Below are 22720 nucleotides of genomic sequence, written 5' to 3'. Positions count from 1 at the left end.
AAATGCAACGGGGCAATTGTTATCAGCCGCACCTGTGTTCTGGAAAATAAAAAAACAAATTCCTGCCACGACGCACGCCTGGCCGTAATAGGCATATCACAGCGGAACACCGCGAGCTTACATTACCTGCACAGCATATGCTCACACATCCCCAGACACACTGGCTCCTCCATCAAATTTGAGCTGAGAAACAGACAGAGGATTTATTAGTCCGCGCGGGCTTAACCGTACTGCCACACAAGAAAGTAATTGCAATGCGAGAAGCACTGCAGCAGTAATTAGGTTTTTGATCTTGGCATTTTTTTTGAGAGCATTAAAAAGCCAAATTCCTTAATCACAGAAAATTAGCGGATTTTATACAACCCTCGCTGAAATCACGAAAGGAAACACTAAAAACCAAGGCGATTTGCAGGCACCTCGTGTGGTGTTGTTTATTGCACCTGGTGCATTTCTAACATCTCGCGCTGCTTCCTCTGAAGCTTATCCTGCCTCTGAATTGTTTATTAAAACACATCAGCTTCCAGCAGTGTTTACCCGCTACTGTGAATTATTGTTTGCCCAACATAAAGCTTTATTTATCTTTCTATATAGTGGACATGACAACTCTACGCAGCCCCGTCAGAAAGACAGTATTTTGTGATGTAAAAACCCGAGACCCAGAGAAATCATTTCAGAGCATTTACTACCTTTAACTGTGTCATAACACGTCGGCGGAAACAAAAATAAGCTAAGATCTACCAGGGGGAAAAAAAAGAAAACAAGTAATGTAGGCGTGTAAGAGAGGATACACCTTTAATACTTAAAGGAACTTGATTTGGGCCTGGACTAAACTTTAATAGCTTATTGGTGAAGATTTTAAAATATGCTCTGGGTCATTGTTGAGAAACACTTAGAACCTCTTCATTTAAAGCTTTCTGTCAGAAGCCTGAAGGTTTAGCTCCAACACCTTGACTAACGTCATAGATGAACAAACACAGCCCCAAAGCATGATGCCGCCACAACCGTGTTTCTCTGTGGGCATTGTGTTATGAAAGCGAGTGCATACTTATGTAAACACATTATTCTTATTTTTATTTAAATTTACCCCCTAAAATATTTAAGGGTTCTTTTTCTAATAAGTTGTGATGATCATAGGTCAAAATAAAGATGGAACAAGTTCTTAGATAATTTATCTGTGTTTCAGTTTGTCTTTTTCATCATATAAATAGAATTTTAGCAGGGGTGACTCCACTTTAAATGCCCTGAGTCTTAACATAAAGATACAAAGATTTAATCAGCTAACTGTTATTGCCATAGCTGCCCCCTCTACTGTAGAAGAAAACACGTGGGCGTAGTAAATATGTTTACATCCGTCGAAGGCAATGGCTGGCATCTAAAACGCTTCATCAGCCTGTTATTTTTACTCGACCCAACAGAGAAAGTAATCCTCCGTATGAAACAACTGCTTATGATGTGTTTTTTGTCGCTTCTTAGGGCAGTTTGTCAGACCTGTAAACGGATCGGATTCACACCGACTCACCATTTGGAGCAAAGCAACAGTCGACGGAAGTTAGCGACCGCCTCTTTAGTCTTCTTCCAGTCACCTGCCTGCAGAGGTGCATTGTCATCCATTTTTCGCTTTAAATCTTTATCTCACTCGTTTTCTGACTTTTGTTGCTCTAACCCTGCCTCCAACACTGAACCGCAAAACAAACGGAATTACTTCCTGGTTCTTTGCATCTCCCGCCAATTATTTACGGAAGTGATTCAGGGGGCGTAGCGGTTACGTCACTGTGCGTCAGCACTCCCGGACAGTTAAATGGGCGTCTCCATCAAATCCATCTTTCCTATATATATATATATATATATATATATATATATATATATATATATATATATATATATATATATATATATATATATATATATATATATATATATATACACATTTCACATACTCACCCCCACATCATTGGTGTATCACTTAACTAAGGCACTGATCCAAGTTATTTTAAAAACATCCATTTGTATTTTTCCTGTTTCTTTTTTTCTCTTTCTTCACATATTCTTAATCAAATCATACAGCAAAGATTTAAGGAAATTTTGAAACCAACAAAGCAAAGGGAAATGGTTCTGGAGTAGACTGGAATTTATATATATATATATATATATATATATATATATATATATATATGGGGATATTTTTCTTGGATTACATGTGCTAGATGAAGCTGCCTCCATAAAATACAATAAATACACATTAAATATACATAGTGCACAATTACGCCAGCATAAATGCATAAAATACTACAAATACTACTGCAAGTTTCAATCCAAACAAGGTTTAAAAAAAAAATAAATTCCTGCAGACCTGCTGTAGCTTCTGCTGAAAGGATTACCGGGAAGAAAGAATTATGAGCTCAACCAGTTAGCCAAACGTGCATGCATTGGTACGCAGTGCAGCCTACCTGACGGTAGACTTAAAATAATCCAGTCAATATGGTTTACAAATGAGCCAGACTGAGTAAAAAATAAATAAGAAACAAAATGCTCAACAACTGAACAACTTTCCAGACATATTTTCTATCAGAAAAATCTCCAAGTTCCCAGTAAGTCTGAAAATTAAACAATGCATAAAGATTGCATTTCATGATGTTTGCTGGAGAAGACTTGAAGGCTTGTGGATTATTTATCATCATCAAGCCTTCGGCACTGCAATAAAGACGGACACAGTTCTATTGTGGAAATAATTTCAAGGGCTCAGCTGGATAAAACCACTGTGGGTGAACACTTTGTTTGCTGAATCCAAACGATTTGAGATCTGAAAGCAACAGTGCAATCTCAGAGCCCACACTCAAATCAGATACACTGAGGCAAAGCAAAGAAAAATCTGACAGTTTAAAATAACACATTGAATACATTGGGATTTATTTTGGCTAAACTTGGAGGAATATAGTTTTCTTCAGGACAAACGTCACTGGAGTACAATTTCTCACCAGGACACAGCTCATGAGCCGTCATCCGTAATGGTGTCTGGATGCATACCTGTATGAGGCTTAGGTAACGTTCTATTTCTGAACACACAAGTGATGCAGAACAATAACAGAACTGGGCTAATATGTGCTGCCATCCAGATGACACACTTTTACCCAGGAAGGCTTAAGCGGATGTTTGCAAAAGGATGGAAAATGAACCTGATGTTGGACACATTACAACAGCAGTCCTTGTAATGAGAGTCTAAGCTTTTATTCATTTTATAACTGGTGCTTTCCAGGTAAACACTGGGTCTGAATATTTCCAGAGCAGTGCATTCTGTTTATATTCACAGTATGTGGGACATGGGCTTGTAAACAATCAGTGCTATGACCGAGAGCAATATATTGCAAGGGCTGGTGGAAACATTTCTGTGCATACATATGAAGAAGATACACACGCTCTGACAACAGTATCTTCCTTTTTCTTCAGAAAACTCCCTCCATCCTGTTTTGTTATTCGTAGTTTTTAAGTTGTTTGTTGTTAATGTGCTTTTTGTTTTTGTCTTCATAATTTTTGTTTAGCGAAAATGGATTAACGCTTAATGGTTTTACTGTGGATGTTGTTTTTTTTGACAGGTGAAAGAACCTTTATTGAACAGCCTACAACTACAGTGCCTTGCAGAAGTAGCTGCATTGCTTGACCTCTTTTTTAGGGTAGTTTTTTAGTTAGTATGTAGTTATCAAATTGTTCTAGAAATTAAAGTCTGAAAAGTGTGGCCCGCATTTCTTTTACCCTTCCCTAAATCACTACAAAGTGGATCAAATCTTGGCCATTCCAACACATGCTATTCTACAAGCTAAACAATTCCATTGTACCTCCGGATCTATGTTTGTTTTGCTCGAAGGTGAATCTCAACTCCAATAACATGATGCCGCTCTCACTATGATGCACTGTGGAGAACAACGGATTTTACTTGTCGGATAAAAAGTGACGTTTTGGTCTATGTGACTAGAGCAACTACGCTCACTTGTGGGAAGTGTCTCCAACGTTGCCTCGTTGGAAACAGCAAATGGGGCTTTGAATGGCTTTCTTCTTGCCAGCTTTACATCAAGGCCAGGTTTGTGGAGCGCAGTGAAGCAACTGGTCCTGTCATCAGGTTCTCCCACCTGATCTGTGAATCTCTCCAACTCTTTCAGAGTTACTACGGACTTCTTGGCTGCGTCTGTGATTAATAGCTTCCCTGCCCAGCCAACAGTTTAGGTGGACAGGCATCTCTTTGTAGGTTTGTTGTTATACTCTCTCCATTATTGAAAAGAACATTTTGTAGATCACTGTTGGACTGAATTATGAAAAGCTTAGGGTGTTATTTTTTTGTAACCTAACCATGGTTTTAAAGTCTCCACAACTTTGTTCTTTCGTCTTAATGATTCTATCTGGGTAACTAATGTTCTCTAATAAACTTATAAAGCGTTCAACTAACACCTGAGAAAACCTTAAGGTGAAATTATACACAGGTGAGCCATGTTTACTAATACCTGAGTTCTAAAAGCAGTTTGTTGCACTGGATTTCTTTTTACTTTTTTTATTTAATTTGTCACAGTTAAGGGGAGCCAATTTATATTTATTTATGTTTTTTAGATTTATTTGTAAAACTATATATTAGAGTTATTAATTCATAGTTATTTGGTAGTTTGTATTGGTTATCACATAAAATTCAGATAAAATACATAAAGGTTTGTGATTGCAACTTGACACGTGTGAAATAGTTCAATGGGTATGAATCACTTTGCAAGGCATTGCATATTACACCCAAGCAACAGCGAATAACAGGATTGTAATTAGATGCAGAGGTAAACATATGTCAACCTAATGGACAAAACTAATGCATCGCAATGTAGAAGCAGAAGAAAAGATAACATTTATTGCAGCGGCAGTTGAAAAATAGATTTATTTTGATTACAAAAAGAGAGTCAATACATTTAAGAATACGGTTAGATTGTCCAAATGCTGTAGAGACTATTAAATACTCAGCACAGCCGTTCCAATAATGATAGACATCCTTAGAGGGCTGTTAAGGAGAAGAAGAAACTGCATATTGAGTGTTGAGTACAGATATTTTACAGTTTCACCTAGGACTTACAATTAGATGTACTCGCTTTAAAAAATCTGATTATGAGTTAGACTAATTAGGACATACAATCAAAGCATGCCCCCTTTATGGTCAGCTGAAGATAATATTGAGGAATGTTGATGTTTTTGAAAATAATTTCAACTAGCCCAACCAGAAAGAAAACAATAACATTTCATAAATATTGAGATCTGGTGAATCAAAAGGAAAAACAAAAAAAACAGTAAAACAACACAAGATCAATTTATCAACTTCATTTGTTCGTTTGTGCAAAGTAATGTTTTTAGAAAATATTCTATTTTGGTAAAACTAAAAATGTAATTTACCCCTGACTTAATCAGTTCTTTAAGAAAAAAATATTGGGTTCATTTTACACATACCCTCTACATGTATATTTAAAATGGGTAATTGCACTTTCTCTCATTCCAACTAGTCAGCTTTATGCTTCTACATCCTTAATGGAGTTCAGGTCTTCAACGCTGTCTTCACTGTGAATTGGTATGGTTTCCATGCCAATATTTCCCAGGGCAAAATTGATGAAGACCTGTGGAGGATCAGTAATATTGTAAGATGGAAGGCAAAGTAAAAAGTAATAATTTCCTCTGAAGAAAACTGTAATATTTAGCTTATCGTCTGGTCAGCTTCTCGGCCCAACCCCCTCCCTTTCTTCCATTTATGGTGTCTTCCAATCCCAGAGCCCCAAAGGGTTTACAGTTGCTGAAGAATATCAGCTTTGGCTGCATATAAAGCTCATGGATTCTCTCCCAAACTCATATTCCATTTATTTTCCCTCAGGCATACCCTCTGTCAGTTTTCCTCTGCCTCTTTTAAACTTTCTCTGCTCTGTCTTTCACTCCCACTCAGCTTTCTTCTGTCCCTGCTTCCCTTACCACCCTCTCGCTCTTTCTCTCATCTCATGTCCCTTTTTTCTGTCTCTTGCTACCCTCTCCCCAACCCTACAAAGCCACACAGTACTCTCTCTCTCACACTCTCTCTCAGTCCCTCTCTCTCTTTTGTTTCTCTCTCTCAGTCCCTCTGTCTCTTTTGTTTCTCTCTCTCTCTCTCTCATGGTTTATGTCCTGTCTCTTTTTCCTCACCTCATCCAGTGTGGTCTGGCTCACAGAGAAGTGTTTGATCTGCAGACCATGCTTGTTGGACTCGAGCTGGCTGAAGATGTCAGCAACCCCTCCAGGAGCGTTTGGGATGTGGTATTCCACCATGGCAGAGTGCTGGTCCTGTGTGTGGAGAAGGAAAGCAGACGTTATATGTTAAAAGTTGGTGAAAGCATAAACATCCCCGTGAAACCGAACTTGGGGTACAAACGCTGAACATTAGAGGTGTAAAAATAGGAGAAAGAAAAAAAGGTCTATGGTTGTGAAACCTATACAGACATTTGCTTGGGGAGTAAATCGACCATCTTTGATAGCCGATGTACAGCAAGCTATACACAAGCCGGGCTTCAAGAATAAACCTGGAGCATTTTTATTCACACATTTTTAGCTGAACAAATATCAAGCATGTTGAAAAATGCCTACATACATATGTCAGTTAATATACATATCCTAGTTAATGTGTTATCTACTGTAGGTAACTCTTGTGGCATCTTCATTTAGAATAAATCCACATTAGCTTGCGCCCAAGGCTAACAAGCTAGCAAATTCACTGATGGCTACTTTGAGAGCGGCCAAGACCAAAGTGCTCTTAAACATCTTAAAACAGCTGCAGTCTCAAAAACGTTATAGTGGTTTATGCAAACACTTTTTAAAAATAAACTTTTAAACCATTGTCATGTTTGAGCTGAATAGTTATATGCAGTCAGAGCATCAAAGTAGGCTAATCTGTTTGTTTTTTTAAACAGGAAATAGCAGTTAGAGGTGAGTAACCTAACTTACAGAAAGATTTTCTGCTCAACTAACTCATGTAAAAAGCAAAAAATATGTTTCTGGTCTAAGATAATGCTATTTTTGTTGATTTGTATACTGCTTTGCTTTTCTGTCTGATGGTTATTTTGACCTCAAACTCTTTATATGTACCATTCTCACACAAGAAGATCGTTTGGTGCCGCACCTCATTCAATCTCGGTTTTCTGTTAAATAATCATTGACTTCTGGTTAAATGAGGATAGGGATTTGAAGGGTCATAAAGTAGCATTTGCATGAAGCGCTGACTTTGTCCGACTTGATTTTCATCCGCTTCTGGATCACAGACCTGCTAACCTGGGTTCATGCCGAGTGAAGATGCCAAGAGAGCTAAACACTGCACGCATGTCTTTTAATCATTATTTAAGAGTTTAAATGTCTACTAATCGATGTAGTAATGTTAAGAGTGCTTTAGGGCTGCATGTAATTTAAGGTGCAGCAACATACTGGACTTACCACTATGTATAAAATGCGTTTAGAAGGAAAAACACCAGCCATCAGTAAGTATTTAGTGGCCGAGGAGCTACAAATATCCGTCAGGAGCTTGTGAAGTCTTAAACACAATCAGAAGCAGCAAAGTCTAAACCCACATCCATAATTATGGTGCTTTGTGTTTTCTTGGTGTGGATGTAAGCAACAGATTGTCGACACTTCAGTGAAAGAAGAATGTCAGAATGTGTTGTCAGACTACTAGAAGATGAAAAAAAAAAGACTGCCGCCGGCTTCATACAGTGACCATGCCATGTAATTACACTGATGCTGCCAGACATTTTAACACTTCTTCCGTCCATGTTTATGTCGGTATGTTATTGTAAAGGTGCTTAATTTATGTAGTCCAAAACACTGCCTGTGTATTTACTAGCAAATTATGGATGATTGGTGCTTTTAGTTCTACTATTTTTTTTTACACAGAAATGGGAAGTTTTATTGATTTCAGAGGTTATTATGTTAACCTCCCCCATGTTACCTCTGACCGAAGAAAGATGAACAACTTTGTGTTTATTTTCTAGAGTACAGTTTACTACAGCAATCTTCTCTTTCCTATCAACATCATTTAAATGAAAACGAATGCCTTCTTGGAATTTTGGGTGAAACAGAAACAAAATGTTGTTTTTAAAGAACTAAAATTAACTCGGTAAGTTGTTTTTTTTTGTAGCATTAGGTGGAACATGTTTGCATGAAATTGTGACAATGAATTGATGAATGATAATATTTTGAAATAATCTAGAAAAGAAAAACAGTATCAGTGACCCAATCCTATAAGATTAAACTGCACTTGTACTACAACTTTTAACACAATTAAACACTTTAGTAACAACTACAACATTTTACCCAACCTTTAAAGGAGCTAAAATTTCAAATGAAGCGTTTCGGTTCAATGTGTGTCAATAAGGGAAAGGAAGGGAGAGAGCTTCCTAAAAGATTCATACGGTACTATATTTCATGACCACAGTATTTCTGGTGCTTTCCTTGGCGATGGATATAATTAAATGCCTCACTACATTTATTGCAGCATACTATAGTCTTTCAACTTAACTCCACTAAGTGCTTTTGACTCCTTTGAAGAGTTGATAAAGCTCACCTTGAGATATGTGGAGGGGAATCTGCGCTGCATGAAAGCAGTGATTGCCTCGGCGTCGCACGAGGGCTCGGCCAAGTACATCTTCACAGTGAACCCGCTGCCAAACCTGCACAAAGGAGATTTTATAAACAAAGTACTGTTATTATGCGTCTGTAGGGTGGTAAAGGTGTGGGTGGGGAGGAGAGCGAGGGTGGGTTGAAGGATGAGTAGAGGTCACTAACCTGTTCTTGATGTGCTGCAGGGAGCCCAGGCATCGGAACTGACCTTTCACCATGATGGCAAGACGGCTGCAGAGCGCCTCACACTCCTCCATGCTGAGATCCGGAGACAAGGGGAGAAAGATAAAAGGTCATGCAAGGACCATTCAAACTTAGAATAATTAGTCTGCAATGTTAACATTGCAGGATATTTCATCTGCAGAACACAAAAAAAGAGGGAAAACCAGAAAGCATATACTACTACAATGCTATCCAACTTGTTACTACAATCGGTGTCTTTTTATCTTTACTCCTAGATAACAAGCTGTGATGAGAATATCACCTAAAATGTTGCATTATTCTCCATCTATTTCTTACCTGTGAGAGGTGAGAACCACAGCACACTTGCCCTTCACTTCTTCTGAGATTATCTTCCATAGATGACGCTTGGTGCGTGGGTCCATGCCAGAGCTGGGCTCATCCTGTGAAGACAAAATAAGTCAGTGAAGAACAGGAGGGCCTTGATATTAGTCTTAGAGACCGGAATCAACCCAGTTTCCCCTTGATTGGCCTTCACCGCGGACGGAAACAACAACAAAAAAATCCACTTTTCTCCGATCAGTGAATGTACCACACCTAACCACTACCAGGTTGTGATAACAGCGCTCTATGGTGTTGAAATCGTCAGTGAGGTGAAACGTTAATCTTGTGTCAGTGGGGTAGATAAAGCTAAGGGATGTAAAAAAAAAAAAAGCTATTTAAAAGTAAACTGTATTTTTGAACACATTGATATGTCTGTATCTCATTCAGGATTGGAGAGAGCAAAACTTTCTACAGAAAACTGTAAGGCTGACCAAGTATAGCAAATTGCTCCGTTTTATTCTTTTAATCTTTCATCTTTTGTCTATTATGAATGCACTGGATTTAGATGCAGTAGCCTTTTTTGAAATCTCACAGGAAAGGTAAGGATCAAAATTCTCATGGAAATTCACGTGGACATTTCTGTTCTAACAAAGATGTCCATGCTAACCGTGCTAATCGCTTGAATATGATATTAAAGACGTTTTAAAATGTCAAGTCTGCATTCATTTTGTCTTCGTTTTAAAATATTAGTGAGACCTTGTTTTACAGACAGACCTCTGCCATACATACATTGGGATTTTGACTCGGTTTTTAATGTAGATAATTAATTACCATTCATATCAGGAAGGCAAGAAAAACATACTTCATAAACCTTCTGATATCATAGTAACTGCAATTGGCTAATGTTGCATTGGCTGGTCAAAACTTCACAAAGACCTGGGCTCTATAATTGGCCACACGGTTTTGATTGGTGCATCTCTGAACCATATAGTCCCATTAAGACATGACAAGCAGCCTGCTAACAGAAGCAGCATTGGAACAGCAGAAAGCGGAGGAATGGATGCAGTTTACAAAATGTTGATCTACTTATGGTTACAAAGAATAGAAAGATATAGAGGGACAGAAAGAAAGATTTAATAGAGAAATAAGGAAGAAACCCAATCTGAAGCTACAGGGAAGACGCTGCTGCATAAATTGGAGAGGCAGAGTAATTACCCATATGAGAGCCATTCAAATTAGGGATCAGTTTCTGCTGTACATCAAAGATTATTCAAAAAGATGAACAACTGGCTTAATATTTTCTTTCTGGTGACCACTGAGGGAAACAGTTAGCCAGGTGGAGCTGTATAGACAGGTGTGTCCTCCTCACCAGGAGCAGGATTTGCGGATGTCCGATGAGAGCCAGAGCAGTGGAGAGCTTTCTCCGGGTTCCACAGCTGTACCCGTCAGTAATGATGTTTCTGTGGTAATTCAGCTCCAGCCTCTTCAGAAGGTAGTTCACCACCTAGAAAGGAAGCATGTTGGGGATTAGATTGGGGATGAGCAGGATAGATAGTGCTATAGATTTGTCCTCTACATGTTTATTTTTGAAATATGATGCTGGAATATGATGTTTTTGTGATCATTTAATGGTTTTCAAAGGGATTAATGACTGAAAATTACAATAGTTAAATTCATGTACCAGTAAAATTGTGGTTAGAGGTTTACACACACTTTTTATTAGCATGAATGTAATTTGAATTTGGAGCTTTTAATGATGCACTTCAACTGTTATATTTCCCCATGCGGAATGATTAGAAAACTGACAGCTGCAAGAATTACTTTTTAAAATAACTGAGCGCACATGTTTGAATTTATTGTGGATTTTCTCTATTCCTTTTTGCCACTAGTGGCAGATGATGGCTTTTACCCCGCCATGCTTCATCATTGGTTTTGAAATGCTAGCCCTAGCACATCCAAACATTGTTTTGGTTGTGGTCTTTGTCTCCTTTAAATACACAGGGGACGTTTGAAGTGCTGTTTCAAATTGTAGTCATGCCTAAAAATGACAGTTTTGGAGAAGCACCATCTCACTCCATGTCTATTTCCAATTTATAACGGTCTTGATAATTGTTGGTCTTGTAAATATGTTTTCTGGGTTGTTTCCGAACATTCTGACCCATTTCCTTTCATCAAAAGTGGGCAATCTTTTTCCATTTAGTTAAAACCTGGTTATAGTTATGGGTTCCAACCTTAAGAGAACACCAAACACAAATAAAAAAATATGTCTAAGATGATTCCTTGAGCTTCTGACCCCAGTTTGTTGAAAATTTATTGGAAATGGTTTAAAACTGCCTTCATGCCAGGAAACCAATCGATTGAAATGAGCTCTAGTATTTATGATAAGAAGAACGAACAAAGATCCAGCCAAGAGTTACTCCAGAATCTTGATGGATCACTCCAAAAGCTGTGTGGTTTTGCTGCAACTTTTTGACATATTTATCCAAGAGCAAATACAAAAGCCTTTATGTATAATTTTGACACTGCCTGGATTAGAGAAAATCCAAAATAATTAAACAAATTTGTACAAGAAACGCTGTATTTGGGTGATTGGAAGAGGTCATTAATATAATCAATCCACCTCGGAAAAATTTACATTTTAAATGTATCAAGAAATCCTGACATTAACATTTCACGGCAAGATTGGGGTGTATGTAAACTTCTGACTGAACCTGTATGTTATTTCCAACAAGGCAAAGTAAAACCCTAATGGTTAATCAAAGCAGAACTAAACCAACTAATAGGAAGTTGATTTCCCATCCATTTAATCCACCAAATAGATGCTCTCAGCGGAGGTCCAAAAAGCCACTTCTGCTTTGAGAATATACACAGCAGGGGAACGTGGATTTACAAGGACAACGGGCAAAGAGTGGCCTGCTCCTCGCTGGGAACTTGATATTAATGGTCTTACAGTAATTGCCTTCTCCTATTCTGTCTACTACAGCAACACAGTAAATTACAGAAGGTGTCTATCAGCTCCAGTCGCATGCATATTTAATATTGTTTGCACAACAATGATGACATTACATGGTGACTTTACTCTATCTAAAACCGCCCGCAGTCCTGAGGCAGCAAGAACTGATGCAGTATAATCCATTTGGTGCATGTCAGTAGATTTTGGCAACAAAGCAGACTGATGCCTAACGTTCACGGACAGTTAGAAAATGTCTATAACTGTTCGTTATCAATCACACAGTACTGTGAGCTCTAATACCAGTTTGCTGTGAAAAAGCTTGAGGTCATTTCCAATTAAACTATGGCTTTTCCCCTCCTATCAGCTGGTGAGATGAGAAAGCAGATCGATGAAGCAAGCAAATGCAATAGATACCTCTATTGCATTTGCTTGGATTTTCCTTTGTAAGAGGATTTCAGCTTCAGCGGTTGGTTTTTCTGCGTGATTCACTGATCCGGGTAGTTAAACAATTGTCCACACAATTAAATAGTTAAGAAAACCACTCAGTATCCAGTCCCCAAATCTGTACGACCAGCACCCACAGTGCATTACATTCCTGCCAGATTCAGATCAAAATATGTTGTGTTTTCATGTTCTCTCATAAAAGCTGCTCTCCAACACCTTTGATGTAACAGCTCATTAAGCCGACAAAACCATGTCAATGTGAAATGACCCCATTAAGGTTTGTCTCATTATCCACAGCAAGAGGACTGTCAGTGGGAGACATCATAGGAGAAATTCTATATATAACTTCATCTCGGTGAATTAGGTTGACATCGACGTTTCAGCTATTACAACCATTGTTGTCATTAGTCTGATCAGACGGCAAAGGGCTTAGGACAACGGCAGCGATGGTGATTAGTGTCAGACATGTATTTCTGCGCTTCATTGTCTCTCTGTGTCTTTGTGTGTCTGAGTATACTTGCTGATGTTGTCTCTGGTTCTGTTGATAACATGACTGAGAGTGTCAGAGACAATCAACGTTGTTTTTTTTCTCCCTTAGTTTCTGTGGAAAATGAAGTGGGGTGGAAGAGAAAGGGAGGCAGATTTCTTTCTTCGTATAATCCAGATTTGTCATGACAACTGCCGCGCCAGCTGTCAGTGCTTATAAGAAACGAAAGTATGTTTCAGCAGACTACCAAAAGTCCAAAAAAAAGCCGTAAACATAGCTTGCGTTTTGTGCGAAGGGGGATTTTTTTGGCCTCTTTTGTCTTTGATCTGTGACAGCGTCCCAGAATGTCACCTCAGTCGACCATAGCTGGGTGAATGTTAGCTTTCAGAGATTTGTTGCTTTGTTCTCTGAGCTAATGAAATCACGGTGAGGTCGCAGAGGGATGTGATTGCTCCGTATGGTCAGCGAGGTGGGCTATAAAAACATCAATGGGTTCGGAAAGCATGAGTCATGAAACATGACTGAATGAATCTCTCTTTTACCCTGACTTGATGACAACGCTAATTTCCACTGAACTCATAGCCCCTTCAGTTAAATGAAACAGATTCTCAGCTGCATTTTGGCAAGTCCGTGAAAGCAAGCCACACCGTTACCAAGTCTATCCACTCTAAATACCATGGAAACAAAAAATATTGACTTGTTTCTTTTTTGCATTAATCAGACGAAAAGATTGCATTGTCTGCTCACTCTACACTGCAGATATTTCATCTCCTATAGAAGAAAAAAAAATAGATTTTAGGTGATATTTCATCATTAGGTGATATTTCATCATGAGACAGCACCAGGCAGGCTAGGGCCAGTACGCGATTCTCACTATATGATAACCTTTAGAAAAAAAATACAACAATTTCAAGGTGTTTACACAAACATTTCAAACAAAAATCGATACCATGGTCTATAATTGCTTGACTGCTTGAGATAGGCACCGGAATTTTTCCTGTTTTGATTTTTTTTGCTGAATGTAAATCTTCTAAACAAACGCACCGTAGATTACACAAAGCCTGTCGGCGTAGTTGTGCATTATTTTTGCGGCGAACTAAATGTTTCAATGTTAGTCCATGTGAAGTGTGAAAATCATGGAAATATATACAGAGCCTACAGAAGAGAACAGGAAAGCCTGAATTATTCAAGAAAATTACCCTAAATATATGTTTGTTAAATTTGCTTTGTTGTACAACAATCAGAGTAGAAAAGGACCCAAAATATTAAAAAATTAATCCTTGATTCTTGATCCATGACTGCTTAATTTTATGCATGAGAGTGCACTCCATTAGGATCTAGCAATGCACCCACCATATCGGAGGTTGATCAGAAGAAAACACAAGATTAGCACAAAAAGGCAAGGAGCATACAGGTTGTCAGAAAGACAAAGATTACTTGCTTTATATGCAAAATGTTTTCAAAGCTCCCTCTAAACTCCATTTTCGTTTTGTTCCGCTGCTAATTTCTCTCACGTTGGCAGCAGTGACAGACAGGCACACTGAGTAATTACCACAGAAGCAAGATTGATTAGTTCTCTCAAAGATAAATGAGAAGAATGGGGATAAAGTGACACATCTAATAAGATCCAACCACCATCAATATATCATTTAAAACACAAATTTGCAACGATACAACAACAACAACAAAAAAAGAAGCTTCTGCATTGATGAAAACTTCAGTCTTCAACGCTGAAGTTTGGATGCCTTGCCAAGATGACAACAAAAGCTCTTCCATTTCGCCGCAGACTGTGGGCTTTCAACACACATCACACGCTCTGATTAAGTATGCATGGAAGCCACAGCTTCTTGTCTTGCAGAGAGAGTGCACCTTGGAATATATGTATCAGATCCTGTGTCGTTTTGCATATGATGTTGTCACTAGCCAAAGCTTTGAAAGACAGCTCTTGCTTACCCCAGCTATCTCCCTCTTTGAGATGCCACGAATGCGAGCATAGAAGTACAAATGTTCTTCTCCAGTGAGCAGATCGTCAAGTGCATCCACCTGGGGACAGTAGCCAATGTTGATTCCCTTGTCACGGCACTCCATGATGTCTACCAGGCGCCTGGGGGGAGAAACAAAATACATGGAAAAACTGAAATATTCTTTTGAAGTGCATGAAAGATTAGTTTCTCTCTGACACATACTTGATAACTTGATAATGTTATGTAAGCATCTAAAATATATTTGAGACCTCAAATAAATAATGTAAAAAAAACGACTCTCCAAACATTTACCCACATCACTGTACAACTTACCCTTCCCGGTCCCTGATCTGTGCGGAACCAACAGTGGGGCTCACATCTCCAGTCAGCATCTTGAAGGTGGTGGTCTTTCCTGCTCCGTTCACTCCCAGGAGGCCAAAGCACTGAAAGGCAAAGTCTCTACTTAGGAACGCAAATACTTTTTGATAAAGCAGTGAGATGAAGTTGATGTCCATGCACGTTTTCAGCTCTTCAGTCCACTACAATGTAGTGCAGACATAGGAGGTGAGCAGGGTTTGAGGAAGTTGTTCCTTCCCACTGTCGCCACATGCTTGCTCAAATGAATAGGGTTTCTTAGACAGACACCTATCTACCCAGTTAGCAATATTAACCAAGTTTGACCGCCTGCCTTAACTGATAGGTTGTTTGGTCCTGAACCTCAAATTATCACTTTTAAATGATTTGACAGTAAATGTCAGTTGGTGCAAAAACTTCACAAAAGCAACCAACTGCTTCCAAACTTGTTTATTAGTATAGGATTATAAAATATATGATTTAATTACATTTCAAACACTAAACTCGATTTAAATCGTTTACAGTGAAGTGCACGAGAGCTTAACTCTTCAGAAAATAACATGTGGACTGTGCTTTGTTTGGATAATTACAGAGATTTGTTTGTGCCGGCACAGGTTGGTAATTAAGCCTACAATGACCGTTTCATTGTCACGCAGCCTTTGATTAGATTGCATTGTATTATTAATTTGTGTTTTTGTTTCTGAGTTCTCACCTCTCCAGCAGGGATGCCCACAGACAGCTTCTTGACAGCAGGCACCTTCCTACTGAGATGTCGATAGACCTTAGTGAGCTGGTTGATCTGCAGCATGTCTGAGCTGGCTGCTCCACTGGCCACCCGGAGATGCTCTGTTGCCACATCCTCATCCTCTTCTTCCAGCGTATCCGGAGGCAGGGTCTGTCTCACGAAAAGTAGATTTCTACAAGGAGAGAGGTATTTTTAAATATATTAGCTCTAAGTTACTGAAGTGGAGAAAGTTTTTTTTTAAATCAAAATGTTGCAGTTTTTCCACTCTTAAAGTTACTTTACATCCATATGTTTCATATCCAAGCTAATAACTCCAAAAATCCATTCCTTAAAACAACAACCTGTGCATTTGGTGTTGAATTTCAAGGCATAAGATGAGTGCAAAATGCCTTAGTGTTATTTCTGAGGGCACACCGCTCTAAAATCTACCTCCTGCATTTGTTTTTCTCACCTGACTTTGCGTTTGAGGGAACTGTTGAGAAGGAGGCGCAGAGTGAGGAAGAAAACGCCTTGAATGAAAGAGGCGATGAACATCCACCCCAAGCTCTCTGCAGAGAATGGATTCTTGTAGGCGTCGATTCCATAGCCACTGAGAATCTGGACCTCGATGTTCGTCCTGGCCAGCTGCATCATCCCGTTCCCAAAGTTATACTGGGGAAAGATGTGGAACGCGTTGCTCAGCTTTTGCAGAATCCCATCGACGATCTGTTGGGATGAGAGAATAAATGGGAGGAGATAAAAGAAATGAGGATACAAAACTAAGTTTAAAGGTCATATACACACACACATACATATACAGTATATATATATATATATATATATATATATATATATATATATAAATATATATATATATATATATACACACACACACACATAAATGCTGTGCTCTTGGTGGATGTACTTTTAGTGGATGCTAGCTACCTCAAAGTTGTGGGTTGATATTTGTCCCAAAATGTACAGAATGGAGGTGGACAAAATGGTGTTGATGCTGATGAAGAGGTTGATGCACACATAGGTGATGAAGGCTTTTTCCACATCTTTGAAGACCCCCGCTAACAGATACATCCACGGGAATGTGGCGAACCTGAGGAAACAAAGGATATTTTAAAACCATTTAGCATAAACAACCCTACACAAATACCTTTACATTAGAAATAGCTTCTTTAAAAAACAAAACAAAAAAAACCCAGTAGATCTGAGCTAGATGAAAGCCGGCACTGGAGAATATTGAAAAAAGAAAAGTGGAAAATACCACACATCGAGGAGGGTAAACATTCAGTCACTGTGCCAAACCAGACAAGGATAAATCACTACTCTCTTTATTCCCCAGGTGCAAGAACATCTCCTTTCCTTTTTCTGCTGCTCCGTCTGATGTGGGGCGTGAGAGGTTAGCAAGGAACAAAAAAAAAGAGGAGAGAAAAAAATAAAAATAAAAGAAAGGAGAGAAGGAATTGAGAGAGACACACAGCCAGACAGAGACAAAGCGTCTGTGTGCCATGTCCAAAAAAAAAAAGGTGCTTGGTAGGCAGACTGTGGGTGCCAAGCCATGACAAGGAACAGAAGCAAGAAGGCTGCAGACCAGACCAGGTGGGTGCAGCCTGACAGATGGAGCAGTGCGATTACTCATTGCTTGGGAGGGAGACATCTGTCTGATAAATGAGAAGCAGAGTGCTGACTCTGCCTACGATGATATAGGACTCAGTATGAGGCCTGGGATCAACGGCCAACACAGGGGTCCACATTTCGACTACAGTTGGTGAATAATGTCATGGAGTTTTGTGGTACAGATAAGGAAAACATGACACAATTTTGGTTTGAATATCTAAATCTCTTTGTCAGAGGGATTTAAAAAAGTTGAAATCCAAATTGGAGCTACTCCCCACATTAAGTCATGGTGTTACTGCAGTAAGCTCTGTTACTTTCTTAACCCTCTTTCTTCCTGTCTAATATCTTTAGCTTGAACGACATAAGCAATGCTAATGCCAGCTGTCTTTGTGAAAGATTTAAGAGTGAAAAGAAAAAAAAAAAGCTTAGTTTACGTGTGACAACAGCAGCCTCTGTCTGGTCTGGCTGTAAATTTAACCTTGCTGCAAACAAAGTAACACCCATTAGAGATTAGAAATCCCTGAGCATATATGAGGAAGGGCTGTTGCAAATGTAGGGAACAGTTGAACGATCACACGGCTTAGGAAAATCCTCTGTAGGAAACATTGAATTTTCTTGATTGATCCAAAGTTTCGCTGTTTGCCAACAAGATTTCAGTGTTCATATTGATAATATTTCACAGGCAGCAAGCCAGCCAGAAGCTTCTTACTTACATCTTGTTACACACTGACGCTTGGCCAGAAGCCCCTGAGCCTTACACTATAAAACAATGGGGTACCCTCCAAATCACATTTCTGACTGTAAAGGGTTTATAGACTTTAAACCTTACCCTTGTAGTTTAAGGTCAGGGAGGATAAATTGACAAAAATCCAGCAAGGATAACTTAAGTGTGAATCCTAATAACATAATAAGATGTTTTCTTATTCTTACTGTTTTAGTTTAGTATCTTTCCAAGTCTTTTCAGTTTAATATAAAATTATTACTTGGTTAAAAAGCCTTTTATACTGCCTTGCACAAGTTGTACTTTTCCAACATTTTGGCTTCTAAAATCCCAAAGCTCAAAGTTCTTTATTATTGAAAACTAACACCGCACATCTCCCTGGACCAGCACTCCCCTCATGAAACAGGGTAGTGGCATTTCCCAGCTGTGGGAATGTTTGTCGTCAGCCAGAAAAGGCAAGTTGGTCAGGGCAAGTTGGTCAAGCTGATGGAAAGTTGAATATAGCTAAATCCAGATTTAAGTCCAATTTTGAACAGTGGCTCAATACATAAGAATGCAAAAAAAAAAAAAAAAAAAAATTCTACCTCCCAATTATGTATTTAATTATGCACCACTTTGCGTTGGTCTACCACATAAAATCCCAGACATTTCTGTTAAGGTCTATGGTCAAAAAGAGACACAAGTTCAAGGCACTGAATACTTTTTTAAGGCAAAAGTCATGATCTACACTACAATAGGTTAATAGGCACAACAGGTATTGGTACTTAAATAATACATTAGACTCGTTCCCCTTCCAGCAACCTATACCTAATATTTTGTTTGTAATTTTTAAGATCTTCCTGCTAAAAGCTCCAGTTAGAACACAAATTTGACCTAATTGAACATAAATTGCTTACACCAGGCTGCAGCGGCTCAAACATATACTTACAATTAGGCAAGATTGAAAAACATTATGTTGTGTTATTCAGGAAAATCCTGAATTAAAAGCAAAATACTCAAGGAGATGAGTTTTTCCTTCAGAAAGGGAAAACTGGGTGAGGTGTGATCTTACTCCTTAGGAGTATGAAAAAATCCCAAATATGTGACTTCATGTGGAGGAACAAAAAAAGCTTCTACACATTTTGTTAATCAGTGTCTCACCACTAACTCCTTGGGCCGTTTTCAATACTCCCAAGTAAGTTTGTTGTTTTTTTCAGAGAGAAAAGGTTAGTTAAAATAACTTCATCATACCCAAAACCCAACAGTTGATCCGCTAGAAAACTGCGTTCTTTTCAGCTAGTGTACCCAAAGTATATATTTAAAAGCTTTAACCAAATGATGGCCTAATGTCTTATCACATACTACATACTACAAGTATTCTAAGTGGTAGTTATTTCTAAAACTTTTCCAAAAAATACCGACCCAAAGAGCACAAGAAGCAGAGCGATGGCACCCAAGTTTTGTCGATCCGTAAACGCTGGAATCTGGAAGGCAGCGATCACGCAGATGGTCAGGGTCACCGGGATCAAATACATGACCTGTGGGACCACATAATGTGTTAGCAATTATTTACTCTTTAAAAAAATCTCCAACATGAGTTTATATGTTGTGATCTTGTCACAGGCTTTTTGTCACATTTAAACTATGTAATGTGGTATTATTTTGTTTTAAGAATGATGATGCTACCATGTCATAAAAGAAGTTCACAGCCCAGTAGAAGGGCTCGCTGATGCCGGCAATGTGCTGGAGCCTCTTGGAGCCGCTGTGGTGCTCGCTGACTTCGTAGATGGCAAAGCTGGCCGTCGTAATTGAAAACCCTGTCAGTACGCACATGGCCACCAGTATCTGGAGCATTCCCTCGATGCTGTGGGGAGAAAAAAAAAAAAAAGATCATTTAGGTGATGTGATTAAGTGTTAGTTATGCTCATGCTTCTTGAAGTATCATTAATCAGCTCTGTTCGTGAGGAAGATATTGCAGTTTGCTTTGTAGCTCGTGAGCTCCAGCGAAGACAAATGAACCAATATGCTTTGATGTGCCAGATTGTTTTTTGGGAAAAGTGCCTGAAAAGGGTGGCCCATTTTTAAGCTATGCGCCGAATAATCGTTAACATTCCCCGCTGAGATCTGGCTCATTTGAACTATTGAATTGGCGAGCAATAAATGGAATCCCATTAATAAGTAACAACTTTGGAACAGGAGATGAATGCGCCTCACTTATAACAAGATGGCACGAAAAGTAAAAATAATTAGACGGCTCCGTGTGGAGCTCACGAATCTCCCGATACGACCCTTGAAATCTAGTTAAAGCTATGTTCAATTTTTGATGGTCAAATTATTTGATGCCCGGTCACCAGCTGTTCATCTCTCCAACGCTGTCTTACCTCCACTCGATACTGCTGAATTACATTCACTACTCTGCTCTAGTGGCGCTAAAACACCACAGATTAGACTGAATATCTTGCAGAAGGCTGAGAGGCGGATGGGGATAGACCTGGCAGAGTGACCGAGAGGGAGGGCGAGCGAACAGCAGAGAGGGACATGTGGTGAGTGCTTTCGGGGGCAGCACTTACTACAGAAGAAAGCCAGGAGCGGCAGCTACTGAGCAGGCTTGTTATCAGTGCAGCCAAGATAGCCTTACAATTTCTCCCATGGGCACCGCTAAAGCGTGGCGAGAATCAAGACATTTGAAGGAATACATCTGCCATATCTTTAACACAGTACAGGCCAAATCAATAAATCAAGCGAGGAAGCCAAGTATTACCCTAGAGTGAATGAACGAGCAAATGTGGCCGCTGCAATCTGTCAGCAGGCCGCGGCTCAGACAACAGGAGAAAGCTACTGACGTGTAACAATAAATTGACCGGGGTCAGCTCGGATAGGGTAACCGAAAGGAAGAAGGCTTCGTGAAGCAATGAGGTCGCTCAAATTCCTTCTCAGAGTTATTACTTTGTCATTTGGAAACAAGCGTGTTTGCCTACATGCATGCAATCACCTCTTCTGGGTTTCTAAATTATCTAGTTTTACTGATAAACTAATACTGGGAAGCCAGGGAGAACAATCAATCCACCTTAGTGCTACCTTAAGGATAAATCCTCATTACATTGGGACTCTGATCAATAGAGGAAGCTAAGGGAAATCCATTTAGAAAATCAAATATGGGTAAATACTGCTGTCATCTATCTTAATCCAGTCTGAATCCAGTTTTGAAAAATAGAATGGCTTCGACACTCACCTCAAGTCAAGCAATCAGCAACTACTTCTTAATAACTGAAGTAATTCTGGACTGTTAAAACCAGAGACGGACCAAGAAATGGACATGATTTGCTCATAGATAGTCAAGAATACACGACGGTAAATGCAACATACAGACTACCACGCCATGTAGACAACAAAAACATCTTTGGTATGCTGCAACTGAGTGATGGCTAAAAGTTATCTTATTTCAGTATTGGAGAAGTGAGAGGAAGGACATGGATATGGCAAGCTGTTCAAAAGAAAACTATAGCATTTCCTACAACACATTGAGGTATCTGTAGTTCATTCAGGGACCAAGAGAGCCAAGAAGAGCAAAATCAAAATCTAGACAACAGGATTGTTGTCTAGATTTATAAATACCCCTGATTGGAGTATTTATCCTGGTTTAGCTTAAACATATGTCATGGACTCAAAATCTTGCAGCCTGCTGTAATTCTGAGACTTATGGAAATAATCTACATTCTCAAGGGAATACACACAGAAAACGTGCATTTAGTAATTCTAGCGATGCTAACGCTGCTAATTGCAATTACAAGATTCTAAAGACAGTTTCAACTGTGAACTCTGTAATCCAGCTGTTGAATTCAAACAATAGTGAAACTCTGCATTACACTGACTGCTCCGTCACAGACTCGCACACAACGTGACATCAGCCTAGATTTTGAAGGCTTGTCTTCTTCTAATTCTTAAAGACACACAGGTCTCTCAGCAAATCTCCCATTTACAAAAGCTGGAGGTCCTAAATCTACAGCAAAATTGTTGACTGATGCTTCAGTGGCTAATACAGGTCTTTTCCATTAGTGCAGCTGTTTGTGCTTTTGTGCGCTGGCAGTCAATTTAGCAGAAGAACATTGAGCTTAGTTCTTACACTGTGTCTTCATCATCCTTACGGCCAAAGTAAGGGTGGCTGGAGACCGAAATGGCTGTAATAGAAAGAAACAGGGTATTTTATTATCAGTGGTACAAAAAAAAAGAAAAAAACAACCAGCATGCAAGCTGCTTTTTTCAGAACAGAATCAAATGAGCAATGATATTCTCTTAGTCTGGGACACAGTCAATTGCAAAA

General features: G+C 39.1%; 2 protein-coding genes across 2 annotated transcripts in view; both read right to left on the bottom strand.

Annotated features, from left to right (window-relative positions):
- bard1 (BRCA1 associated RING domain 1) overlaps positions 1–1744 on the bottom strand; it is a 32955-nt gene extending 31211 nt beyond the window's left edge. The window contains exons 1-2 of the mRNA XM_036139491.1: positions 1520–1744; positions 127–183 (exon numbers count right to left, since the gene is read on the bottom strand). Of these exons, the coding sequence (XP_035995384.1) occupies positions 127–183; positions 1520–1611 (149 nt within the window). The 5' untranslated portion in view covers positions 1612–1744. The remainder of the gene's footprint in view (positions 1–126; positions 184–1519) is intronic.
- A 3133-nt stretch (positions 1745–4877) lies between these two features.
- Positions 4878–22720, bottom strand: part of abca12 (ATP-binding cassette, sub-family A (ABC1), member 12) — a 75601-nt gene continuing 57758 nt past the window's right edge. The window contains exons 58-71 of the mRNA XM_036139490.1: positions 22523–22577; positions 20086–20263; positions 19822–19937; positions 17016–17178; positions 16543–16796; positions 16059–16263; positions 15326–15435; positions 14982–15132; positions 10514–10648; positions 9160–9263; positions 8806–8898; positions 8585–8690; positions 6181–6318; positions 4878–5627 (exon numbers count right to left, since the gene is read on the bottom strand). Of these exons, the coding sequence (XP_035995383.1) occupies positions 5523–5627; positions 6181–6318; positions 8585–8690; positions 8806–8898; positions 9160–9263; positions 10514–10648; positions 14982–15132; positions 15326–15435; positions 16059–16263; positions 16543–16796; positions 17016–17178; positions 19822–19937; positions 20086–20263; positions 22523–22577 (1913 nt within the window). The 3' untranslated portion in view covers positions 4878–5522. The remainder of the gene's footprint in view (positions 5628–6180; positions 6319–8584; positions 8691–8805; positions 8899–9159; positions 9264–10513; positions 10649–14981; positions 15133–15325; positions 15436–16058; positions 16264–16542; positions 16797–17015; positions 17179–19821; positions 19938–20085; positions 20264–22522; positions 22578–22720) is intronic.

Source organism: Fundulus heteroclitus, chromosome 7 (genome assembly GCF_011125445.2).
Source record: "Fundulus heteroclitus isolate FHET01 chromosome 7, MU-UCD_Fhet_4.1, whole genome shotgun sequence".
NCBI lineage: Eukaryota > Metazoa > Chordata > Actinopteri > Cyprinodontiformes > Fundulidae > Fundulus > Fundulus heteroclitus.
Note: the sequence above shows the minus strand (reverse complement) of the source record. Positions and strands in the feature narration are given on the sequence as shown.